At 44.9% G+C, this 24,159-nt stretch overlaps 1 protein-coding gene across 4 annotated transcripts in view; it reads right to left on the bottom strand.

Annotated features, from left to right (window-relative positions):
* Window positions 1–3,155: 3,155 nt before the first annotated feature.
* SEZ6L2 (seizure related 6 homolog like 2) overlaps window positions 3,156–24,159 on the bottom strand; it is an 88,902-nt gene continuing 67,898 nt past the window's right edge. For 2 of the 4 annotated variants that reach the window (XM_088457533.1, XM_088457532.1), the window contains exons 11-18: window positions 16,976–17,172; window positions 16,612–16,821; window positions 13,334–13,525; window positions 8,261–8,452; window positions 7,782–7,820; window positions 7,362–7,479; window positions 6,066–6,168; window positions 3,156–4,450 (exon numbers count right to left, since the gene is read on the bottom strand). In XM_088457533.1, the coding sequence (XP_088313659.1) occupies window positions 4,421–4,450; window positions 6,066–6,168; window positions 7,362–7,479; window positions 7,782–7,820; window positions 8,261–8,452; window positions 13,334–13,525; window positions 16,612–16,821; window positions 16,976–17,172 (1,081 nt within the window). In that variant the 3' untranslated portion in view covers window positions 3,156–4,420. The remainder of the gene's footprint in view (window positions 4,451–6,065; window positions 6,169–7,361; window positions 7,480–7,781; window positions 7,821–8,260; window positions 8,453–13,333; window positions 13,526–16,611; window positions 16,822–16,975; window positions 17,173–24,159) is intronic. The other 2 variants (XM_088457535.1, XM_088457534.1) reach the window with 1 other exon arrangement.

Raw genomic sequence — 24,159 nt, 5'->3', positions numbered from 1 at the left:
TTTTTCTTTTTTTTATCAGAAAGAATGTCCTTGCTTTAACTGTACCTGTTGCAGAGACACGGTAGTGGCGGCCATTTTATATAATGAACCAATACTTGTGAAAATGCAGAACCAGGGACCAGTCAGCTAACTGGAGGGCCTTATCCAGAGTACATATTAAACCAATGCAATTTGTCACTTTGCTCTTTTTCACACTGCGCATGAGTGACTTTTCAGGAACTGCATTTTTTAAATTTTTTTGTTTCAAGTCTGACTTGAGTCTCGCTGGAATGCACGGCCGTAGTGAGCCTTGCCGACTCCTGGTAATTTGGGGGGGGGCCACACCGCCTAAAAAAAAAAAAAATCTAAAAACAGATTAGGGATGGTCATCGATGGCACACAAACCATCTATGGTGAACCATCGATGGTTTGCACCCCTCGATGGAAAACGGCGGGCCAATCAAAATCCAGGGACGGGAGTAAGTTCTGTCTCATCCAAAAAAAAAAATCTCCAACTCGTTCATCGATGGCTAAGAACCATTGGCTCTTAGCCATCAATGGTAAAAATATTCAACATCGGCCATAAACCATCGATAATTTTGAATCCTTGATGGTCATCGCTAAAATAGATTTTGCTGTGTCACTTCGCACACTCCACAGGCGGATGCTGTGTCCCTCTCAGCCAGGGGCAGCAGCCTACCTGGTCCCACCGCAGCCCAGCACATAGCAGTGTGTACTGGGCCGAGGAGACTCTAAGTGACACTGCCGCTGACAGGGGAAGGTAAGGGGGTGGGGCCTGGCCCCAGGTAATTAGTTACCGCTACTTTCCCTCTAGGCTCCCCTGCTGGAATGGATGCGGAATCACAAGACATGGGCATGAATCAATGTGACTGCAGTGAGCGTGCGGTTGCAAAGAAAGTAGAGTAAGGGTGTGCTGTGGGCATGTCATTGGGAATTAAAATGAACATGGCCGCTGAAATGTCTCAAACGCTGTCTCCAGCAGGAGCCTGAGCTACGTTCGCTGTGACCCTGGTGTAAGAGTTGATAGTGATGAGTGCATCAGATTGGTCTCATCCAGCAGCGGCTCCTGCCCTCTTACCTGAGGGGGGCTGCCGCTGCTTCTGGTCCCCGCACCTGCACAATGAATGTCAGGCATCGGGGCATATACGCTGCAAGGAACCCTCATTTTTCAGATATAAAGACTGATTCATGCACAACTAGGTAGGGGAAGCCTGCACAAACATTAGTAAAGGTGCATACACATGTAACGATTTTTTGAACGATCGATTTAACTATAACGTTATCGTTCAGTCATTGAAAAATCGTTCAGTTTCTGAGTCATAACGATGAACGATTACCGTTCATGCGCGTTCCCATTTGTAGTTCATGCTGACTGTTCAACTGAAAGATTTTCATTAAGGGACGTTACAAAAATCGTTTGTAGTTCAAAAAATTGTTCATTACACTAAAGGTGCATACACACTAGACGATATGCTCCCTGAGCGATATCGTCTAGTGTGTCCCCGGCAGGCTGTGCTCAATGTCGTTCATGACATTGAGCACAGCCGCTGAACAATATCATTAGCGATATCGTTCAGCGCCGGGCTCTCTCACCCATTCCCTGACATGCAGCAACCTGACGAGGTCGTCAGGTTGGCCTGCATGTCAGCCCGATGAACGAGGATGACGAACGACCCGCGGGAACGCGCGTCGTCATCGTTCATCTTTTTTGTGTTAAAAATGGACGATAAAGTGGACGACTGAACGATAACGATATCGTTATCGTTCAGTCGTCCACTTTAATCGCCCAGTGTGTACGCACCATAAAGAAATCTGACAGAAAATCGTTCAGAAAATTGTTGGTAACAAAATCGATTTTTTTGAACGATTATCGTTAAACGCTATAATTGGAAAAAAAATCGTTCACTTTCTGAGTCAAACGATGAACGATTATCGTTCATGCGTGTTCACGTTTGTAGTCAGTCAGACTTGTCAACTCAACGATTTTCATTAAGGGAATATGCAAAAATCGTTTGTAGTTCATAAAAATCGTTCATTACACTTTAAAAAAATCTGACAAAAAATCGTTCAGAAAATCGTTGGTAACAAAATCGTTGTGTGTGTGTGTATGCAGCTTAATGGTGCATACACACGGTCAGATTTGTCAGACTTGTCAGATTTGTCAGATGAACGATTGAACGATTAAACGATTTGAACGATTTTACCAAAGTTTTGAACGATTGAACGATTTTTGACTGCATTAAAATGAATGGAATCGTCCAAGTCTGACTGCAAACACATCAGATGTCAGAAATCGTTATCTGACCATCGGGAACGCGCATCGTTGATCGTCCATCGTTCAGGCATGTCAGATATGAACGATTTTCCTTCAGATATGAACGACTGAACGATTTTTAAATCGTTATCGTTCATATCTGAAGGAAAAATCTGACCGTGTGTATGCACCATTAGTGTTGAAATGATAGATAAATATATATAATTACTTGCGGATGCCATGTTAGTACTCTGCACAGTCCGTCCATTACCTAACGTATAGTATTTTCTGACCTGTCGGAGAGGCCATGCCTCCTGTCACATCTCAGCCAGGTGGAACAAGGGGCAGGGAGTCGCGGCTCCAATTTTCCAGATGTGATCAACACTGAATAGGTCACAGAGATGCAACGTTATTCATAAATCGTGATAAAGTTCCAGCCTGACTGAGGCACTAACAGACATTGCTTATGAATGATGAGAGAGAACACTGCTTTAAAGTGCACCTGCAGCAAACATGCACAGGAGGCTGCCATTTTGTAGGCTCCTCCACTGTCCATTAGAATGTGACCTATCCATTTGATGGGAGCCAGGGGAGGTGTATCGAGCCTTGGAGAGAAACCAATTAGCATCTGTCACTTATCTAGCGCAGTCAGTGAAACTACAGTTCGATGCTGATGGGGTGCTTGGGGCAATGTCTCCACTTTATCTCCCACCAAGGCTTGGTACATTTCCCCCTCCGGTGAGATTACTGAGGTGCTTTGCCTCAATGATATCCCACCATGGGATAGTGCAATGATAGGATACATTGCCATACATATTTAACTGGTATCATTTCTGCCCCCACATAGCAAGAGCTGCTCTCCAACGTATTAGTGGGGTATGCATTAAAGACAAAGACACTATATTACAAATCTCGCTCTTTATTGCCTGAAAATAAAGCCAGTTTGAGAAGCGGAGCTGGAGGTGACACAAACAGACGCCATGAGAGAATTAAAGGTGTGCCTGGATCAGACACTCGTCGGTGCCCTGTGGCGGCCATGTTTGAGTCTCCTGGAAGTGAAATTAATTTGTGGGGGGGGGGGGTGTGGAGGGGAGCGATAGAGAGAGACGAAGAGTGTGATGTACAGCTGAGCGATCATTCTGATCCGTTCTGATAGTAGGGTGATGTAGAGAGCAACACTTTGTGTGGATATGGGGGCCAAGGCCCCCGGTGCTGGAGGATTTAATGGAGTCATGGATAGCTCCCCCTAGAGCACAGACATTGCAGTATTACTTTGGCACAAATGACATTTACAAGGGTGAGAGGTCGCACGATGACTGATGGAAGATTGCAGGGTGAAGGCACAGAGTTTTAAACAGACTAGTCACCTGACACTATTCACAAGTGTTTGTGGTGCTGGACAAGAGCGGCCATTTCCTTGGAGACCAAGAGTGAACTATGTTTTATCTATAATACAGGTCAAATAAATCCATGATCCCCCCCCCCCCCCCCTTCATTGTAGTTCAATATTAAAAAGGGGAATTTAAAATATAAACACATCTCAGAAGAGTTGGAGGTGTGCTCCATAATATTAATAGTAATTGCTGTCCTGGTGAAATAGGGAAATTAAAGAGAAAAAAATAATAATTCTGAAGCAATATTTTACCACATAATAGCTTATGCCTCCAGTCCTGTGCTGTAAAGGAAGGCAGAGATCTGGGGATGGGGGGAGTAACAGTAACACGCATGGCTCTTATTCCACTGGTTTCCCCAGAAACCAGCAGCACAATACAGGAAATACGTTTATCCCAAAATGTAAAAAAAAAGACTAAACTATAATTTCCCTCACTAATCTCACTTCTTACCATAGTGCGCTGGTCATAGTACATTACTGTGCTATTTTAATGAGCCTGCCGCCATCACGGTTTTCCCAAAGACGGCAGCGCCAGCTCCTTTAAGAAGACACAGGAAAAAGTTCAAATCCCCCTCCCCTCCCCCCCCCACTCCCCAGTGTTTAGAACTCTGTGGGTGATAGTGTAAGATCCACATGATAGACGATCGCAGGGTGAGGGACTGTGCGGCTTGTGATTGCGATCTGTAAATTAAGACCCTCAATCTGTGTATAATCTGATATCTCTCACGTATGACCCCACCCGCCCCGTGTTGTACCCATAATTTAACCCATCTTCAAATCGACACCTCATACTCCCGGGTATCCTAAAAGAGAAAGAGGTAAATCAGTGTATAGTATATAGAGCATTGTCTCCCATATATCACACCCACACAGTATTTCTGCACAGTCCTGGCCCCACCCCCTCTGCGCCAGAATAACGTTCACAGAGGAAAGACTAAACCAGGGGTGGGGAACCTTTTTTCTGCCAAGGGCCATTTTGATATATATAACATTATGTGTGGGCCCAGTGCAGGCCACGCCCCCTCATTGTGATGTCACATGGGGCGGGGCCACAATTGCCGGTGACAACAGCAATGCCTGGAGCATCCTCAGGATGCTCCGGGTAGCTGTAAGGGCAGCGGTGTGACCGTCTGAAGCATCCTAAGGACGCACCAGGCGGCACTGCTGCATAGATTTTGGCTGCAGGGGGCCATTCTAGGCACCCTGGTAGCCAGATGAGGCCAGCAGAAAAAAGCTCAGAGGGCCAGACCAACTGATTCCGGGGGTCTTATACGGCCCCCGGGCCTGAGGTTCCCCATCCCTGGACTAAAGGTAGGCAATTTATAGCTGAGGGGAACTGCAAGTCCCAGCATGCCTGAACAGCCAGAGATATCATCAGATGAGAAGCCACATATTAAACACAGGGCATTCCAGCTGCGATTAATGGCCTGTTTGGACACACACATAAATAGCCAGATTGGGCATTTGGTAGATGCTATTGATTAATCTGATTGGAATATGACCCCCATATGCACACTTTGGCCAACAGTGACCTTCTACGGTCTTTTCCAACAGCACTTACAGAGATGCCTGATTACGATCACTATTGGGCACAATTTCAGGGGTGTGTTTGGTCCTGGTATCCCCCTCTTCCTTCTGTGAACGAGCAGTGTTAATATCCACCCACTGAACATGATTGGTTTATTTGCAGTGGGTGGGGGGGAGTGGGTTCCATAAGTATTACAGGACATGTGACAGGTGAGGTGAGAGCTCCATTCTGCTTTGCACAATATACTCCTCCTCCGCAGAGCCCCCTACAGCTCTGCAGCCCCTCCCCCACTGTGACTCCTCCCCTGCAGAGCTCAGAGCAAGTAAGTGGCTATATTACCTTATTTGCTATCATTGGTGCCTATAACGATGAGGTAATAGAGTAGACTTTTAGGAGGGAGATAAAGTGGAGGTTGCCCAAAGCAACCAATCAGCTTCTAAGGATCATAACGAGGTTTATATGTGTCTCCAAATCATTCTGTAATTATAGGTGCAGTGGAGTAATATCTGATAATAATGCAGATTTCTCTTACTGGCTGCCACCTCTCTATGGCAATAAATACACCTTGCCTTAGGGTTGGTCATCGATCATCAATGGTCAGAGGCCGGTGGTGAGTGTTTTAACCATCGATGGCTAGCCACTGATGTTATAATATCGATGGCAGAGCCCGATGGTGAGATACAAATGCATTTTGTGGACGCCAACTGCGCCTGTGCAAAAGACAAACCATCGATGGATCACCATCTATGGTTTCCCTCGATAGCTTGAAACCCATTGACCATCGATGGCAGAGCCGTCGATGGTCACCATTACCTTGCCTCCCAGCCACCTCAGCCCCGGATGTACCATTTACACACAGCGTAATAATTAAAATATATAGCCACACTCACCCCAGCCTCGTATAATGGATTGTTGAAATCGGACTCCACAGTGATGGGACTGTAAGAATGGGAGGCTGGGAACGGGAATCCAAACAGTGATTTCCCTTGAAACCTAAGGAAGGAATCACAGGACAGTCAGGGGTAGGAGCGGGGTATCTTACATCGCCATATAAAAGTCTGAGATTATTGCGGCATCAGGCTCCGCAATCCTGTCTATTTATACTAGTCATGGCATGGAAACGGGTTAGTCCCAATGACTCCATAACCACTGGCAGTTGCGGTCGAGAGCGTTTGCGCTGCAGTTTTGGACACTGCCTGCTCCATTTACTTGCGCTGACCACTAGCGGACACACTGGGGTCAATGCAGCGTCTTCCCTTTACCCCACTGACCGCAGGTGCAAGCATTAATTTCATCTGCAAACGACACCCAGTGTAAGTGGCGTTTAATGTCAGTGCAGTTATAGAGGTAACAGCGAGATGGCTATGTACTATCTGTCACCTATGCACCATGCAGGCAGCCATTTTGAGGGCTTTGCTTATATTCAGCCTATCAAATCACTAGAAACTAATGACATCACTGTCCCGATAGGGTTGCAAATGAGCAATGTGTTTTGTTGCGCACGGGCTGGGGCCGCAGTGCGCATGTGCCGCAATGTCGCTGCGGCTCCTGTCGCAGTGTGTTGCTAGCCGCAGCCTTACTAACAGGCCACAGGCATTTCGGGGAGGTAACGGGTACATTTTTAAAAATGGAGGCGTATAGCCTCCATTATAGGAAGTGCCGAGGCCAGAGATTGAGTCCTCAGACGCTGATTCACTGGACTAGGCAGCTTAGTTATGCTGGACATTCTGAGCAACTTTCATGTTATTCAGATGTCCGATGGTCGCTGCGATGTTGCCCGAAGCGCTGCGTCTTCGAATGCAGGAAGCGGATCTGAGAAGTTGTCAGTGGGCGTTATATTTTTTTTTACAAAAAAAGATGGCTCCTGTGGCACTTGCATAATTTCTCAGATCCGCTGCTACTGAAAAAGCAGCAGCGACCTGGACTGCGCCCGCCTCTGAATCAGACTCTAAGACACTTCATGAGTATACAGTCTAGACAATCACTAGGAACCAGTCACTGCCAAAATGGCCGCCTCAACCGACCTGTAAGCAACAATGGCACTATAAATCATTACAGTATTTCTCGTTTGCTATGTTAACTCTTGTCACTATGCAGTTTTACAGAATATTCTGGGTTCCTCACTGCGGCCTGAGGATTACAGGCGGGGTAACTCCTGACTCCCACCCAGCCCCCCATCCACTCACTTTGTGTAATAGATGTATATTCCGCCAATCAGCAGGATCACCAGGATGATTGGCAGGAAAATAGCTAGCGCTATATTCCCACCCTCCATTTGGTGGGAGGGGTCCGTCGTCTGGGCAACTAGAGAAAAGGATAAAGACAAGTTAATCACCCACAGGGGGGGCGCTGGATCCTGCTTTGGATGACAAGATCAGAGGTCACAAAGGCCACAAACCTCGTAGACATGTAGGTGGTGATGGTTAATGGACGGGAAGTGACTGCATTGGGTGGTGGAAATGTCAGGAAGCAAAGCGGCGTATCTGAGATAGGTCATTGTGAGAACACACGGGGGAATGGTACAGGCAGCTGTAATGGTAATGACATTTCGAGGTGACGTTTTTGTGAGGACAGTGATGTCACAACAAGCATCCGCTAATTCAGACCTTCTAACTTCCTGTCGTCCAGGAGCTCCTCGTACGCAACTGAAAGAAAAGAGAAAAGAGGGGACCTCAGTGTGATATAAGTTACTGGGATGTAACATTATAGAAGGGGGTGATATACTGCAGGGACTATTATTATTACACAAATAATCCGAAGTGTGCATACTGGAAAAACATATCTATATTAATGAAACAAAAATTAAGTGCGAGCCCGGCCCTGTACAATTACCAATTAGGGACTAGCTCAGGGCTCTTACAAAGGCTAACTATCTTCCTCTAACGTTTACTTAAGTTCTGTACAATCGATCCACGTGCCAAGGGTATGATGTAAAAAAAAAAATTCACAAGGGACAATGATCACTTATTCCGTTTGGTTACAGTCATATCATATAAGTCTAGGGAGGCCCGGAAATAATCTTGTACTCAGTCACGACGTCCCAGAGGAACCTCGTGCCTCACTATGGCGCAGCGGTTACACTCACTTTTACAGAGGGGGGGTTGGTTGGTCCATTGAGATGGGTGCCCAGGAACACAGATTATGGTGACTTCACCAATCAGCTCAAATCCCTCATAGCAGAAGAACCTCAGCGCCTCCCCAGCCTGGTAGTGATGCTTATAGTGGGTCTGGTAGCCATTCTCCGGGACCCCGGGGTTCAGACAGGGCTCGTACTTCACTGGAAAGTGGGTTACAATTAATCACAAGACACTGAAAATGGTTTAAGGCGAGAGTGGGACAATGGTGGAGAACAGTGACTGGTTTGTGAACTAAATAAACCATTTATTTCTGAATATGTATTTATGCTGCAATTTCTAATTAGGTTCATGTTTCATCCACAACCAGTGGTATAAACGAGTGATAGCGACACCCTGTGTTCATTGTCTAAACTGCAACAATCTTCCGGCATGAGCGTGTGACCCACACTGGTCCCTGTTTAGTGCTGGTATAGTATTATTTCTGTTATGAAATATGGAACGCAAAAAAAATTAGGATTCTGTATAGTGACCACTAAATAATAACAACAATTGCATATAAACTAGAATCATGAGCGTTACATTATCTGTCCCTAATCAAGGATGGGAGCTCTGAGTCCTTATGAAGACCCCTTTTACATAACTAGAATCGGCGCCCACCCAGAACTGTCCTGGCCACGTCCTGTCCATATGATTAAGGCACTACTTTACTATCACTGTGATTAACCATGAGCTGAATGCAGGAGACATTAGACTGATTAGAGATAAGCTAAGTAGCGCAGTATTCTCAACGGGACTGCAGTGGGCCCCAATATTTAACGCCAACTGAAAATGGCGTCAGCCACTTTGGGGAGAGCATCGTCGGAGAGGGGCCTTGTTCTGATTCCTCCCTGGCATCACGCAGAACCAACAGTAAATCCCTTTACTGCAGACTCTTTGTCGGGAGAGGTTCTTCTAGGAGCAACTGTCCCATCAGGAGTAAATTGATAAATAGAAAAAAAATTAAGATATATTTTATTAAGGCAAAAAGTTACCTGGATTATTCTATCTTAAAACAAAACCTGAAAAATGTTGCCTGGGTAGCAGCCAACCACCTGATCTGATGCCCTCTCCCCTTACCCTTGCTTGCAGTCTGTTAGCGAAGGGCCTCCTCCTCTGACTGCGGCAGATGGAAGGAATCACCAGAACCTAGGTAATATTCTACATTTATGTTCAACTTATGGAAATCCACCAAAGATGAATGTGCACCATGTGATCAGGCATCCCGTTTTCTATCACTATCCGGAACCACAGCTAGGATTGTAGTATCGACTTCCAGTTCCTCAACCCCAAGCAAGAGAACCAAGTAATGTTGCCTGACTTTCTGCCTTTAGACCAAATGGGAATGGCCAGATCGATATTTGGTTTTCGTCAAATAGCTGATGACCCCACTGCTGGAAATATGCTGCCCCCCCCCCCCTGGTTAATAGATGAAGTCAGCCAATGGTTTCAGTGTTTGGAGATATTGGCTGTGTTCCTCATTCCACCAGAGGCAGAATATCTCAATGTTGGTCATACTCTGCCCACTGATGGAATGAGGAACTTAGGCAATGGCTAAGAGCCAGATATACCCTGTTCCCTGGTGGAATGAGTAGTCCATCTAGTGACTTCCATGCTGAAGCTACACAATCCCAAGGTGGAGTGATGAACTCATCTTATGATTCCAAAGGTAGAGAAACATTGTGTCATGGCGAAACTAAGACACCTTTTGAGAACTCCAATGCTGGAGATACACTGATCCTGGTGTAATGATGAATTCAGTCAGTGGATCAGTGCTGGAGAAACACTATTCCATGGTAGAGCGAGGAACTAATCTAATGACTCATCAATGCTGGAGATACCCTGATCATAACGGTGTGAAGAACTCTTCTAATGACTCCACCCGCTGCAGATACCATGATCATGATGGAGTGAGGAACTAATCTGATGACTCCAATGCTGGAGATGCCCTGATCATGGTGGAGTGAAGAATTCATCTTATGACTCCAATTCTAGAGATGCCCTGATCATGGTGGAGTTAGGAACTCATCTAATGACACCACTGCTGGAGATACACTGATCATGGTGGAGTGAAGAACTCATCTTATGACTTGAATTCTAGAGATGCCCTGATGATGGTGGAGTAAGGGACTCATCTAAAGACTCCACTGCTGGAGATACCCTGATGATGGTGGAGTGAGGAACTCATCTAATGACTCCAATGTTGGAGATACCTTGATCATGTTGGAGTGAGGAACTCATCTAATGACTCCAGTGTTGGTGATACCATGATCATGTTGGAGTGAGGAACTCATCTAATGACTCTGGTGTTGGAGATACCCTGATCATAGCGGAGTGAGGAACTCATCTAATGACTCTGGTGTTGGAGATACCCTGATCAAGGTAGAGTGAGGAACTCATCAAATGACTCCACTGCTGGAGGTACTGTGCCCGCTGGTTGAAAGAGGAACTCAAGACAATGGCTCCAGTGTTGTTGAAGAATTCCTATGCTACACATCTTTGGTTGTTTAGCTACTACAGTTTTTCCAGAAGCCGAGCATATTCATCATAATACTACTGACTATGATGAATTTTCCATCTCTCTTGATGCATGTGGACAAGAAGGGTTTTAGTCTTTGTACATTGCTCCTGCAGAGATACGTAGACTCCCAGGATACATGGGTGGACTCCAATGCTGGAGATGCCCCGATCATGGTGGTGTGAGGAACTCATCTAACGACACCACTGCTGGAGATACACTGATCATGGTGGAGTGAAAAACTCATCTTATGACTCAGAGATGTCCTAATCATGGCGGAGCAAAGGACTCATCTAATGACTCCATTGCTGGAGATACCCTGATCATTGTAGAGTGAGGAACTCATCTAATGACTTCAGTGTTGGCGATAACCTGATCATGTTGAAGTGAGGAACTCATCTAATGACTCCAGTGTTGGAGGAATCTATCAAAGTCTGATGTTCACAACACATTTGTGGAAGTGTATCATGCCACGAACAAAAGAGATTTCTGAGGACCTCAGAAGAAGAGTTGTTGATGCTCATCAGGCTGTGAAAGGTTACAAAACCATGGAAAAAAAGAGATTTGCCCCTCAGCACACTGCAGCAAAAACAATACTTAAATCCTACATGATAATAGCGATTCAGAGGTATTAGTTACATACATTTGCAAATATATGAATAAGCGCCAGGCCAATCATCAAGGCTCCTCTATACTGGCATCCCTAGCATTAAGGGGTTCACGTCCGAGAAGCAAGGCACCCCAAAAAAATTCCAACCAAGGGCCATCCCCAGGGCATCACACGAAAAAGGGAAAAAGGTGATAGTGAAGTATAAAGAAAAGATGTGTAAGTATAAATCAATAAGTGTTAATGAAATGAGAAAGAATTAAAATGACACAAATAATATACAAACAAATAGAGAAGTGATAAAGGTATTCTATGTGAATTAAGTGGTGATGCCATGAGAAAGGCCCAGTCAGAAGCCCCCAGGGGCCCCACTCCCAAACGCTCACCCCAAAATAATTATTGCTACATAATGGTTTGGAGAGGCATGAAGGCAGTCAGCATTAGGAGGATGTGCTGATGCTTATAGTGCCATGTGGAGGTTTTTTGGGGTACCCCCAAGGTAAGTTAGCTCTCAGCTTTTATATGTACTGTTATCATGCAGTACATCAATTGTAATTATATGACCCAGAGTGGGTGCTACCATTATGTAGCAATAATTATTTTGGGGTGAGATTGATTGATTTATACTTACACATCTTTTCTTTATACTTCACTATCACTATTTTTTTGGGGTGCCTTGCTTCTCGGACGTGAACCCCTTAATGCTAGGGACGCCAGTATAGAAGAGCCTTGACGATTGGCCTGGCGCTTATTCATATATTTGCAAATGTATGTAACTAATACCTCTGAATCGCTATTATCATGTAGGATTTAAGTATTGTTTTTGCTGCAGTGTGCTGGGGGGCAAATCTCCAAATCTCTTTTTTTCTGTGTTCAGTGTAAACCCCGCCCTTTACAAGCACCTGTGTTATGAAATTAAGCTGATCTGAGCAACTACCATTTTTTTTGCAAGGTTACAAAACCATCTCTAAAGAGTTTGGACTCCACCAATCAACAACCAGACAGACTATGTACAAATGGAGGAAATTCCAGACCATTATTACCCTCCCCAGGAGTGGTCGACCAACAAAGGTCACGTCAAGAGCATTGCATCTAATAGATCACAAGGTCACAAAGGAACCCAAGGTGACCTATAGGCAACTGAAGGCCTTTCTCACATTAGCTAATGTTAATGTTCATGAGTCCACCATCAGGAGGACACTGAACAACAATGGTGTGCATGGCAGGATTGCAAGGAGAAAGCCACTGCTCTCCAAAAAGAACATTGCTGCCCATCTGCAGTTTGCTAAAGATCACCTGGACAAGCCAGAAGACTATTGGAACAATATTTTGTGGACAGATGAGTTCAAAATAGAGCTTTTTGGTTTAAATGAGAAGCGATATGTTTGGAGAAAAGAGAACACTGCATTCCAGCATAAAAACCTCATGCCATCTGTGAAACACGGAAGTGGTGGTCCACTACTAGATATACAGACGAGAGCACGATTATGACATTGTAATCACGCTCTCGTTTGTATATCTAGTGATGTGCCTACATGGAACGTTCACTCGTTCAGTCCAGGCACATCCATCATCCCCGCACATGCTGAGCCTGACGGGATCGTCAGGTTGACCAGCATGTACCGGCAATGATAGATGTCGGAAGCATGCGCATCGCTGCTCGTTTCCGACCTAAACCTGCCCGATGCATGCGTGATTTGCAAGCGATTGCATGATAACGACGTCGTTATCGTGCAATCGCTTGCTAAAATCGCCTAATGTATACCCCCCTTTACTCTAGATACATTACCTATATAATAAGCACAGTCTCCAACCTTCTGTCTTTCTTTATATGATCGTATAAGTCTTGGATAGCTTCTAATATCCATATAATTACAGCGGGGGATACATTATTCTTAGTATAATGTACAAGTTACTCACGGACACACTTGGGGATACGGTCACTCCATTTGGGGGTTCCAGTGTCTCTGTTGTAACAAGTCAGAATTTCACTCCCTTCCAGTGTGTATCCCTCGTTACACGAATAGTGGACGTGAGAGCCAATGGGAAAACGTGGGTCAATCGCCCTGCGCACTCCATTCGCAATCTCCCCGGGGTCTGCGCAGTTCAAGACTAGAGAGAAGTAGAGACATTTACACTGATTACATATCTGACAGTGCAGGTTTGATGTTCACTAAGGTTTATGGTGATAACGTTTGTGGCAGGGTTTTGGGTCACCCCTGTAGGGTGATACTGATCGTCTAGAGAACAACAACATAACAAATAAGAATAACTGGATTTATAGCCATGCTTACTGTAGGGGTATAAGTGCCTGTACTCCTCTGTATACAGCAACAAAGGCTGAGCCACCTGTATGCAGCAACAAAGGCTGAGTCACCAGTATTATGTTCAGTCACCTGTATGCAGCAACAAAGGCTGAGCCACCTGTATGCAGCAACAAAGGCTGAGTTACCTGTATGCAGCAACAAAGGCTGAGTCACCAGTATTATGTTCAGTCACCTGTATGCAGCAACAAAGGCTGAGCCACCTGTATGCAGCAACAAAGGCTGAGTCACCAGTATTATGCTCAGTCACCTGTATGCAGCAACCAAGGCTGAGCCACCTGTATGCAGCAACAAAGGCTGAGTTACCTGTATGCAGCAACAAAGGCTGAGCCACCTGTATGCAGCAACAAAGGCTGAGCCACCTATACGCAGCAACAAAGACTGAGCCACCTGAATACAGCAACAAAGGCTGAGCCACCTGTATACAGCAACAAAGGCTGAGCCACCTTTATGCAGCAACAAAGGCTGCGATACCAGATGCCGCCTGAGGCGACATAGCGCGCACATAAGTACGCAATTCCTGTGTAAGGTCTGGGTTTCTCTAACTGTCCGATGTTACTCAATGTTACCGAGTGTTTCTCGATGTTGGCCAAGTATACGGATGTAAGTAAGGAGAAGTGGGCGTCCTTATGTCAGGCTGTGATCGCAATGCGAATGCAAATATTTACATATCACGCTGATATTAGCAACGCAGTTATGTGCGTATAAGCAGAATAGCGATCCGTAGTGAATCAGGCCCTGAGTCACCTGTATGCAGCAAAAAAGGCTGAGTCACCTGCATGCAGCAACAGAGGCTGAGACACCTGCATGCAGCAACAGAAGCTGAGTAACCTGTGTGCAGCAACAGAGGCTGAGACATCTCCATGCAGCAACAGAGGCTGAGACACCTGCATGCAGCAACAGAAGCTGAGTAACCTGTATGCAGCAACAGAGGCTGAGACATCTGCATGCAGCAACATAGGCTGAGACACCTCCATGCAGCAACAGAGGCTGAGACATCTGCATGCAGCAACATAGGCTGAGACACCTGCATGCAGTAACAGAGGCTGAGACACCTCCATGCGGCAACAGAGGCTGAGTCACCTGTATGCAGCAACAGAGGCTGAGTCACCTACATGCAGCAACAGAGGCTGAGTCACCTGTATGCAGCAACAGAGGCTGAGTCACCTGTATGCAGCAACAGAGGCTGAGTCACCTGTATGCAGTAACAGAGGCTGAGACACCTGCATGCAGCAACATAGGCTGAGACACCTGTATGCAGCAACAGAGGCTGAGACACCTCCATGCAGCAACAAAGGCTGAGTCACCTGTATGCAGCAACAGAGGCTGAGACACCTCCATGCAGCAACAAAGGCTGAGTCACCTGTATGCAGCAACAGAGGCTGAGTCATCTGCATGCAGCAACAGAGGCTGAGTCATCTGTATGCAGCAAAAGAGGCTGAGTCACCTGTATGCAGCAACAGAGGCTGAGACACCTCCATGCAGCAACAGAGGCTGCGTCACCTGTATGCAGCAACAGAGGCTGAGACACCTGCATGCAGCAATATAGGTTAGACATCTGCATGCAGCAACAGAGGCTGGGACACCTGCATGCAGCAACAGAGGCTGAGACACCTGTATGCAGCAACAGAGTCTGGGGCACCTGTATGCAGCAACAGAGGCTGGGACACCTGTATGCATCAACAGAGGCTGAGACACCTGTATGCAGCAACAGAGGCTGGGACACCTGTATGCAGCAACAGAGGCTGAGTCACCTGCATGCAGCAACAGAGGCTGAGACACCTGTATGCAGCAACAGAGGCTGAGTCACCTGCATGCAGCAACAGAGGCTGAGACACCTGTATCCAGCAATAGAGGCTGAGTCACCTGTATTAAGCTGAGTCACCTGTATGTAGCAACAAATTCTGAGTCACCTGCATACAGGGGCCGAGTCACCTGTATGCAGCAACAAATGCTGAGTCATCTGCATGTAGCAATAAAGGCTGAGTCACCTGTATGCAGCAACAGAGGCTGAGTCATCTGCATGCAGCAACAGAGGCTGAGATACCTGCATGCAGCAACAGAGGCTGTGACACCTGCATGCAGCAACAGAGGCTGAGTCACCTGTATGCAGCAACAGAGGCTGTGACACCTGTATGCAGCAACAGAGGCTGAGACACCTGTATGCAGCAACAGAGGCTGAGTCACCTGTATGCAGCAACAGAGGCTGAGTCACCTGCATGCAGCAACAGAGGCTGAGTCATCTGTATGCAGCAACAGAGACTGAGACACCTGCATGCAGCAACAGAGGCTGAGTCATCTGTATACAACAGAGGCTGAGTCACCTGCATGCAGCAACAGAGGCTGAGTCACCTGCATGCAGCAACAGAGGCTGAGTCACCTGCATGCAGCAACAGAGGCTGAGTCATCTGTATGCAGCAACAGAGGCTGAGACACCTGCATGCAGCAACAGAGGCTGAGTCACCTGTATGCAGCAACAGAGGCTGAGTCACCTCAATGCAGCAACAGAGGCTGAGTCACCTGTATGCAGCAACAGAGGCTGTGACACCTCCATGCAGCGACAGAGGCTGAGTCACCTGTATGCAGCAACAGAGGCTGTGACACCTGCATGCAGCAACAGAGGTTAGACATCTGCATACAGCAACAGAGGCTGGGACACCTGCATGCAGCAACAGAGGCTGAGACACCTGTATGCAGCAACAGAGGCTGAGACACTGTATATATAATATATGACATACAAATATAAAGTTATTACTAATTTCTAGTTTCATGAGTAGAACATGACTTAAATATAAACTCATCTAAAAAAAAAGTGCAAGATATTTATCAGCCCTTCGCTCTGGAGTCCAGACAGACTGACCCCCATGCACTCACTCTTCTCGCAGGTGGGAGGGGCGTTGCTCCAGGACAAATCCCATTGGCAGGTCAGGATGTCTGAGCCGGTGATGTCATAGCCAGGTTCACACTGATAGGTGACGACTGTGCCGCGGATAAGATCGGGGTGGGACGAGGTTTTCCAGCCGGACTGCACATCGGGCAAAGCTGAGCAGGTGTCATTCCGGGGCACCTCTAGGAGAAGAACACCTAGTGCTTTATTTATGTTATCCTTATACAACAGCACATATTACACAGTATTTTCCCTACACACAGAATGAGGCAAGAGGCACAAAGTGATGTCACAAATCCCTACTGAATGGTTAGTCGCCATTCTCATACTGAATGTACACTCTGTAGATACCTTTGAAGTGGATGATGAATCCCTGGCTCAAGCTAAACACAGGGTCATTGGGGTCAGATTGGAACTGCAGGGTCACGTCATTGGCGGATGAGAACAGGTTGAACCGCTGGTGAACCCCCATATACTGGCCCAAAACCCGCGCTGTCAGGTCATCGCCATCATAGACCGTCAGTGCATCACTCCGACGGATGTTCAGTCTGCAAGGCACAAACAGGGGTCGGATCAAATGTGCGTATCACTAATAACAGGGGACAGGTGTATTGTGTGTATCACTAATAACAGGGGTCAGGTGTATTGTAGTGTATCACTAATAACGGGACAGGTGTATTGTGTGTATCACTAATAACAGGGGTCAGGTGTATTGTAGTGTATCACTAATAACGGGACAGGTGTATTGTGTGTATCACTAATAACAAGGGACAGGTGTATTGTGTGTATCACTAATAACAGGGGTCAGGTGTATTGTAGTGTATCACTAATAACAGGGGACAGGTGTATTGTGTGTATCACTAATAACAAGGGACAGGTGTATTGTGTGTATCACTAATAACAGGGGTCAGGTGTATTGTGTGTATCACTAATAACAGGGGACAGGTGTATTGTGTGTATCACTAATAACAGGGGTCAGGTGTATTGTAGTGTATCACTAATAACGGGACAGGTGTATTGTGTGTATCACTAATAACAGGGGACAGGTGTATTGTAGTGTATCACTAATAACAAGGGACAGGTGTATTGTGTGTATCACTAATAACAGGGGTCAGGTGTATTGTGTGTATCACTAATAACAGGGGTCAGGTGTATTGTGTGTATCACTAATAACAGGGGACAGGTGTATTGTGTGTATCACTAATAACAAGGGACAGGTGTATTGTGTGTATCACTAATAACAGGGGTCAGGTGTATTGTGTGTATCACTAATAACAGGGGTCAGGTGTATTGTGTGTATCACTAATAACGGGTCAGGTGTATTGTGTGTATCACTAATAACAGGGGACAGGTGTATTGTGTGTATCACTAATAACAAGGGACAGGTGTATTGTGTGTATCACTAATAACAGGGGTCAGGTGTATTGTGTGTATCACTAATAACAGGGTCAGGTGTATTGTAGTGTATCACTAATAACAGGGGACAGGTGTATTGTGTGTATCATTAATAACAGGGGAGAGGTGTATTGTGTGTATCACTAATAACAGGGGACAGGTGTATTGTGTGTATCACTAATAACAGGGGTCAGGTGATTGTGCGTATCACTAATAACAGGGGTCAGGTGTATTGTGTGTATCACTAATAATAGGGTCAGGTGTATTGTGTGTATCACTAATAAGAGGAATCAGGTGTATTGTGCGTATCACTAATAACAGGGGACAGGTGTGTTGTGCGTATCACTAATAACAGGGGACAGGTGAATTGTGCGTATCACTAATAACAAATTACCGTCCTATCTCCCAGCTACCTTGCCCCTCCAAGCTACTGGAGAGACTTGCCTACACTCGCCTCACACACTTTCTTAACACCCACAACTTATTGGATCCACTTCAGTCAGGCTTTCGTTCCCAACACTCCACTGAGACAGCACTGGCTAAGGAAGTAAATGATCTGGTCACTGCCAAGGCTAAAGGCCATTATTCACTTCTAATTTTTCTAGATCTCTCAGCTGCCTTTGACACTGTTGACCATTCTCTTCTCATACAAACACTACAATCCATAGGTCTTCAAGACACAGCTCTTTCTTGGTTCTCATCTTACCTATCTAATCGCTCTTTCACTGTTCGCTTTTCTGATTCTACCTCCACTTCGCTACCTCTATCAGTTGGAGTACCACAAGGTTCAGTATTAGCTCCTCTGCTTTTCTCAATATATACCACCTCTCTTGGCAAACTAATCAGCTCTTTTGGTTTTCAGTATCATCTGTACGCGGACGATACTCAAATTTACCTATCATCCCCAGATTTGTCACTATCTGTGCTGGTCCGTGTCACTGAATGTCTCTCTGCCATTTCATCTTGGATGTCATCTCGCCACCTCAAACTTAATATATCCAAAACAGAATTAATTATATTTCCACCACCCAATAGCAGTTACCAACCTGATATCTCTATTACTGTTGACAACTCGACAATCTACCCCACCCCACAGGCTCGCTGCCTAGGTGTCATCCTTGACTCTGAACTGTCTTTTGTTCCCCACATTCAATCTGTCTCTAAATCCTGTTACATACATCTAAGAAACATAGCCAAAATTCGATCATATCTTACGCAAGACACTGCAAAAACTCTTATACACGCACTCATAATTTCCCGCATTGACTATTGCAATAGTCTCCTTATTGGTCTTCCCAAAAACAGGCTCTCCCCACTACAATCCATTTTGAATGCAGCTGCGAGGTTGATCTTTCTCATCAAACGTTCAGTGTCTGCTGATCCACTCTGTCAGTCCCTCCATTGGCTGCCGGTCTTCTACTGTATTCAATTTAAAATACTTACACTCACACATAAAGCTATTAACCAAACCACACCAACATACATCTCTTCACTTATCTCAAAATATCTTCCAACCCGACATCTCCGTTCTGCACAAGATCTGCGTCTCTCATCCCCGCGCATTGCTTGTTCCCATGCACGGTTACAGGACTTTTTTCGGGCTGCACCCACCCTGTGGAATGCCCTCCCATGCACAATAAGACTTTCCACTAGTTTCCAAACATTCAAGCGTTCTCTGAAAACTCACCTCTTTAGACAAGCTTATCAGATTCCAGGACCGCCCGGCGCCCACATAACCTTTTATAGCTCCCTATCTAACTCTCTTCTTATAGTAAACACCTATCACATCTTCTCTTTCTTCAATTGAACATCCTCCTAACCCTAGGCCAACTTTCCTGTGTGATTGGCTTATACAGCCCACCAAGAACATCTGCAATCGGGCTGGACCAATTTGCAATATGTAGCACCTATCCTTGTGTATCAACACCTATTTCCCTATAGATTGTAAGCTTGCGAGCAGGGCCCTCTTACCCTTATGTATGTCATGTATGTATGTCTTTTACAACCCAGTATAATGGTAATCTTGATTCAAATTGTAAAGCGCAACGGAATTTGCTGCGCTATATAAGAAACTGTTAATAAATAAATAATAAATAATAACAGGGGACAGGTGTATTGTGCGTATCACTAATAACAGGGGACAGGTGTATTGTGCGTATCACTAATAACAGGGGACAGGTGAATTGTGCGTATCACTAATAACAGGGGTCAGGTGTTTTGTGCGTATCACTAATAACAGGGGACAGGTGAATTGTGCATATCACTAATAACATGAATCAGGTGTATTGTGCGTATCACTAATAACAGGGTTCAGGTGTGTTGTGCATATCACTAATAACGGGTCAGGTGTGTTGTGCATATCACTAATAACAGGGGTCAGGTGTATTGTAGTATATCACTAATAACAGGGGTCAGGTGTATTGTGTGTATCACTAATAACAGGGGACAGGTGTATTGTAGTGTATCACTAATAACACGGGACAGATGTATTGTGCTTATCACTAATAACAGGGGACAGGTGAATTGTGCATATCACTAATAACAGAGGACGGGACAGGTGTATTGTGCGTATTTATAATAACAGTGGTCAGGTGTATTGTGCGTATCAATAACAGGGGACAGGTGTATTGTGTGTATCACTAATAACAGGGGACAGGTGTATTGTAGTGTATCACTAATAACACGGGACAGATGTATTGTGCTTATCACTAATAACAGGGGACAGGTGAATTGTGCATATCACTAATAACAGAGGACGGGACAGGTGTATTGTGCGTATTTATAATAACAGTGGTCAGGTGTATTGTGCGTATCAATAACAGGGGACAGGTGTATTGTGCGTATCACTAATAAAAGGGGACAGGTGTATTATGCGTATCACTAATAAAAGGGGACAGGCGTATTGTGCGTATCACTAATAAAAGGGGACAGGCGTATTGTGCGCATCACTAATAACAGGGGTCAGGTGTATTGTGCGTATCAGTAACAACAAGGGATAGATGTATTGTGCGTATCACTAATAACAGGGGACAGGTGTATTGTGCGTATCACTAATAACTGGGAACAGGCGAATTGTGCGTATCACTAATAACAGGGAACACGTGTATTGTAGTGTATCACTAATAACAGGGGACGGGACAGGTGTATTGCACGTATCACTAATAACGGGACAGGTGTATTGCACGTATCACTAATAACAGGGGACAGGCATATTGTGCGCATCACTAATAACAGGAATCAGGTGTATTGTGTGTATCACTAACAACAAGGGTCAGGTGTATTGTGTGTATCACTAATAACAGGGTTCAGGTGTGTTGTGCATATCACTAATAACGGGTCAGGTGTGTTGTGCATATCACTAATAACAGGGGTCAGGTGTATTGTAGTATATCACTAATAACAGGGGTCAGGTGTATTGTGTGTATCACTAATAACAGGGGACAGGTATATTGTAGTGTATCACTAATAACAAGGGACAGGTGTATTGTGTGTATCACTAATAACAGGGGACAGGTGTATTGTAGTGTATCACTAATAACACGGGACAGATGTATTGTGCTTATCACTAATAACAGGGGACAGGTGAATTGTGCATATCACTAATAACAGAGGACGGGACAGGTGTATTGTGCGTATTTATAATAACAGTGGTCAGGTGTATTGTGCGTATCAATAACAGGGGACAGGTGTATTGTGCGTATCACTAATAAAAGGGGACAGGTGTATTATGCGTATCACTAATAAAAGGGGACAGGCGTATTGTGCGTATCACTAATAAAAGGGGACAGGCGTATTGTGCGCATCACTAATAACAGGGGTCAGGTGTATTGTGCGTATCAGTAACAACAAGGGATAGATGTATTGTGCGTATCACTAATAACAGGGGACAGGTGTATTGTGCGTATCACTAATAACTGGGAACAGGCGAATTGTGCGTATCACTAATAACAGGGAACACGTGTATTGTAGTGTATCACTAATAACAGGGGACGGGACAGGTGTATTGCACGTATCACTAATAACGGGACAGGTGTATTGCACGTATCACTAATAACAGGGGACAGGCATATTGTGCGCATCACTAATAACAGGAATCAGGTGTATTGTGTGTATCACTAACAACAAGGGTCAGGTGTATTGTGTGTATCACTAATAACAGGGGTCAGGTGTATTGTGCGTATCACTAATAACAGGGGTCAAGTGTATTGTGTGTATCACTAATAACAGGGGACAGGCGTATTGTGCGCATCACTAATAACAGGGGACAGGGGTATTGTGTGTATCACTAATAACAGGGTTCAGGTGTATTGTGTGTATCACTAATAACAGAGGACAGGTGTATTGTGTGTATCACTAATAACAGGGGACAGGTGTATTGTAGTGTATCACTAATAACAGGGGACAGGTGCATTGCACGTATCACTAATAACAGGGGATAGGTGTATTGTAGTGTATCACTAATAACAGGAGACAGGTGTATTGCATATACAGTATCACTAATAACAGGGGACAGGTGTATTGCACATATCACTAATAACAGGGGTCAGGTGTATTGTGTGTATCACTAATAACAGGGGACAGGTGTATTGTAGTGTATCACTAATAACAGGGTTCAGGTGTATTGTGTGTATCACTAATAACAGGGTTCAGGTGTATTGTGTGTATCACTAATAACAGGGGACAGGTGTATTGTGTGTATCACTAATAACAGGGGACAGGTGTATTGTAGTGTATCACTAATAACAGGGGACAGGTGTATTGTAGTGTATCACTAATAACACGGGACAGGTGTATTGTAGTGTATCACTAATAACAGGAGACAGGTGTATTGCATATACAGTATCACTAATATCAGGGGACAGGTGTATTGCACGTATCAGTAATAACAGGGGATAGGTGTATTGTAGTGTATCACTAATAACAGGAGACAGGTGTATTGCATATACAGTATCACTAATAACAGGGGACAGGTGTATTGCACATATCACTAATAACAGGGGTCAGGTGTATTGTGTGTATCACTAATAACAAGGGATAGATGTATTGTGCAGATCACTAATAACAGAGGACAGTGTATTGTGCGTATTTATAATAACAGTGCTCAGGTGTATTGTGCGTATCAATAACAGGGGTCAGGTGTATTGTGCGTCTCTAATAAAAGGGGACAGGTGTATTGTGCATATCACTAATAACAGGGGTAAGGTATATTGTGCATATCACGAATAACAAGGGATAGATGTATTGTGCGTATCACTATAACAGAGGACATGTGTATTGCACGTATCACTAATTTTCAGGGGACAGGTTTATTGCACGTATCACTAATTTTCAGGGGACAGGTTTATTGCACATATCACTAATAACGGGTGTATTGTAGTGTATCACTAATAACAGGGGACAGGTGTATTGTGTGTATCACTAGTAACGGGACAGGTGTATTGTGTGCATCACTAATAACACGGGACAGGTGTATTGTAGTGTATCACTAATAACACGGGACAGGTGTATTGTGTTTATCACTAATAACACGGGACAGGTGTATTGTGTGTATCACTAATAACACGGGACAGGTGTATTGTGTGTATCACTAAACACGGGACAGGTGTATTGTAGTGTATCACTAGTAACAGGGGACAGGTGTATTGTGTTTATCACTAATAACAGGGGACAAGTGTATTGTGTGTATCACTAATAACACGGCACAGGTGTATTGTAGTGTATCACTAATAACACGGGACAGGTGTATTGTAGTGTATCACTAATAACAGGGGACAGGTGTATTGTAGTGTATCACTAATAACACGGGACAGGTGTATTGTAGTGTATCACTAATAACAGGGGACAGGTGTATTGTAGTGTATCACTAATAACACGGGACAGGTGTATTGTGTTTATCACTAATAACAGGGGACAAGTGTATTGTGTGTATCACTAATAACACTGGACAGGTGTATTGTAGTGTATCACTAATAACAGGGGACAGGTGTATTGTAGTGTATCACTAATAACAGGGGACAGGTGTATTGTGTTTATCACTAATAACAGGGGACAGGTGTATTGTGTGTATCACTAATAACACGGCACAGGTGTATTGTAGTGTATCACTAATAACACGGGGCAGGTGTATTGTAGTGTATCAC

The sequence above is a fragment of the Taudactylus pleione genome, unplaced genomic scaffold (assembly GCF_031769625.1).
Source record: "Taudactylus pleione unplaced genomic scaffold, aTauple2 ptg000762l, whole genome shotgun sequence".
In the NCBI taxonomy this organism is placed as follows: Eukaryota; Metazoa; Chordata; class Amphibia; order Anura; family Myobatrachidae; genus Taudactylus; species Taudactylus pleione.
The sequence above is the reverse complement of the archived record's forward strand: the minus strand, read 5'-3'. Positions and strand labels throughout refer to the sequence as shown.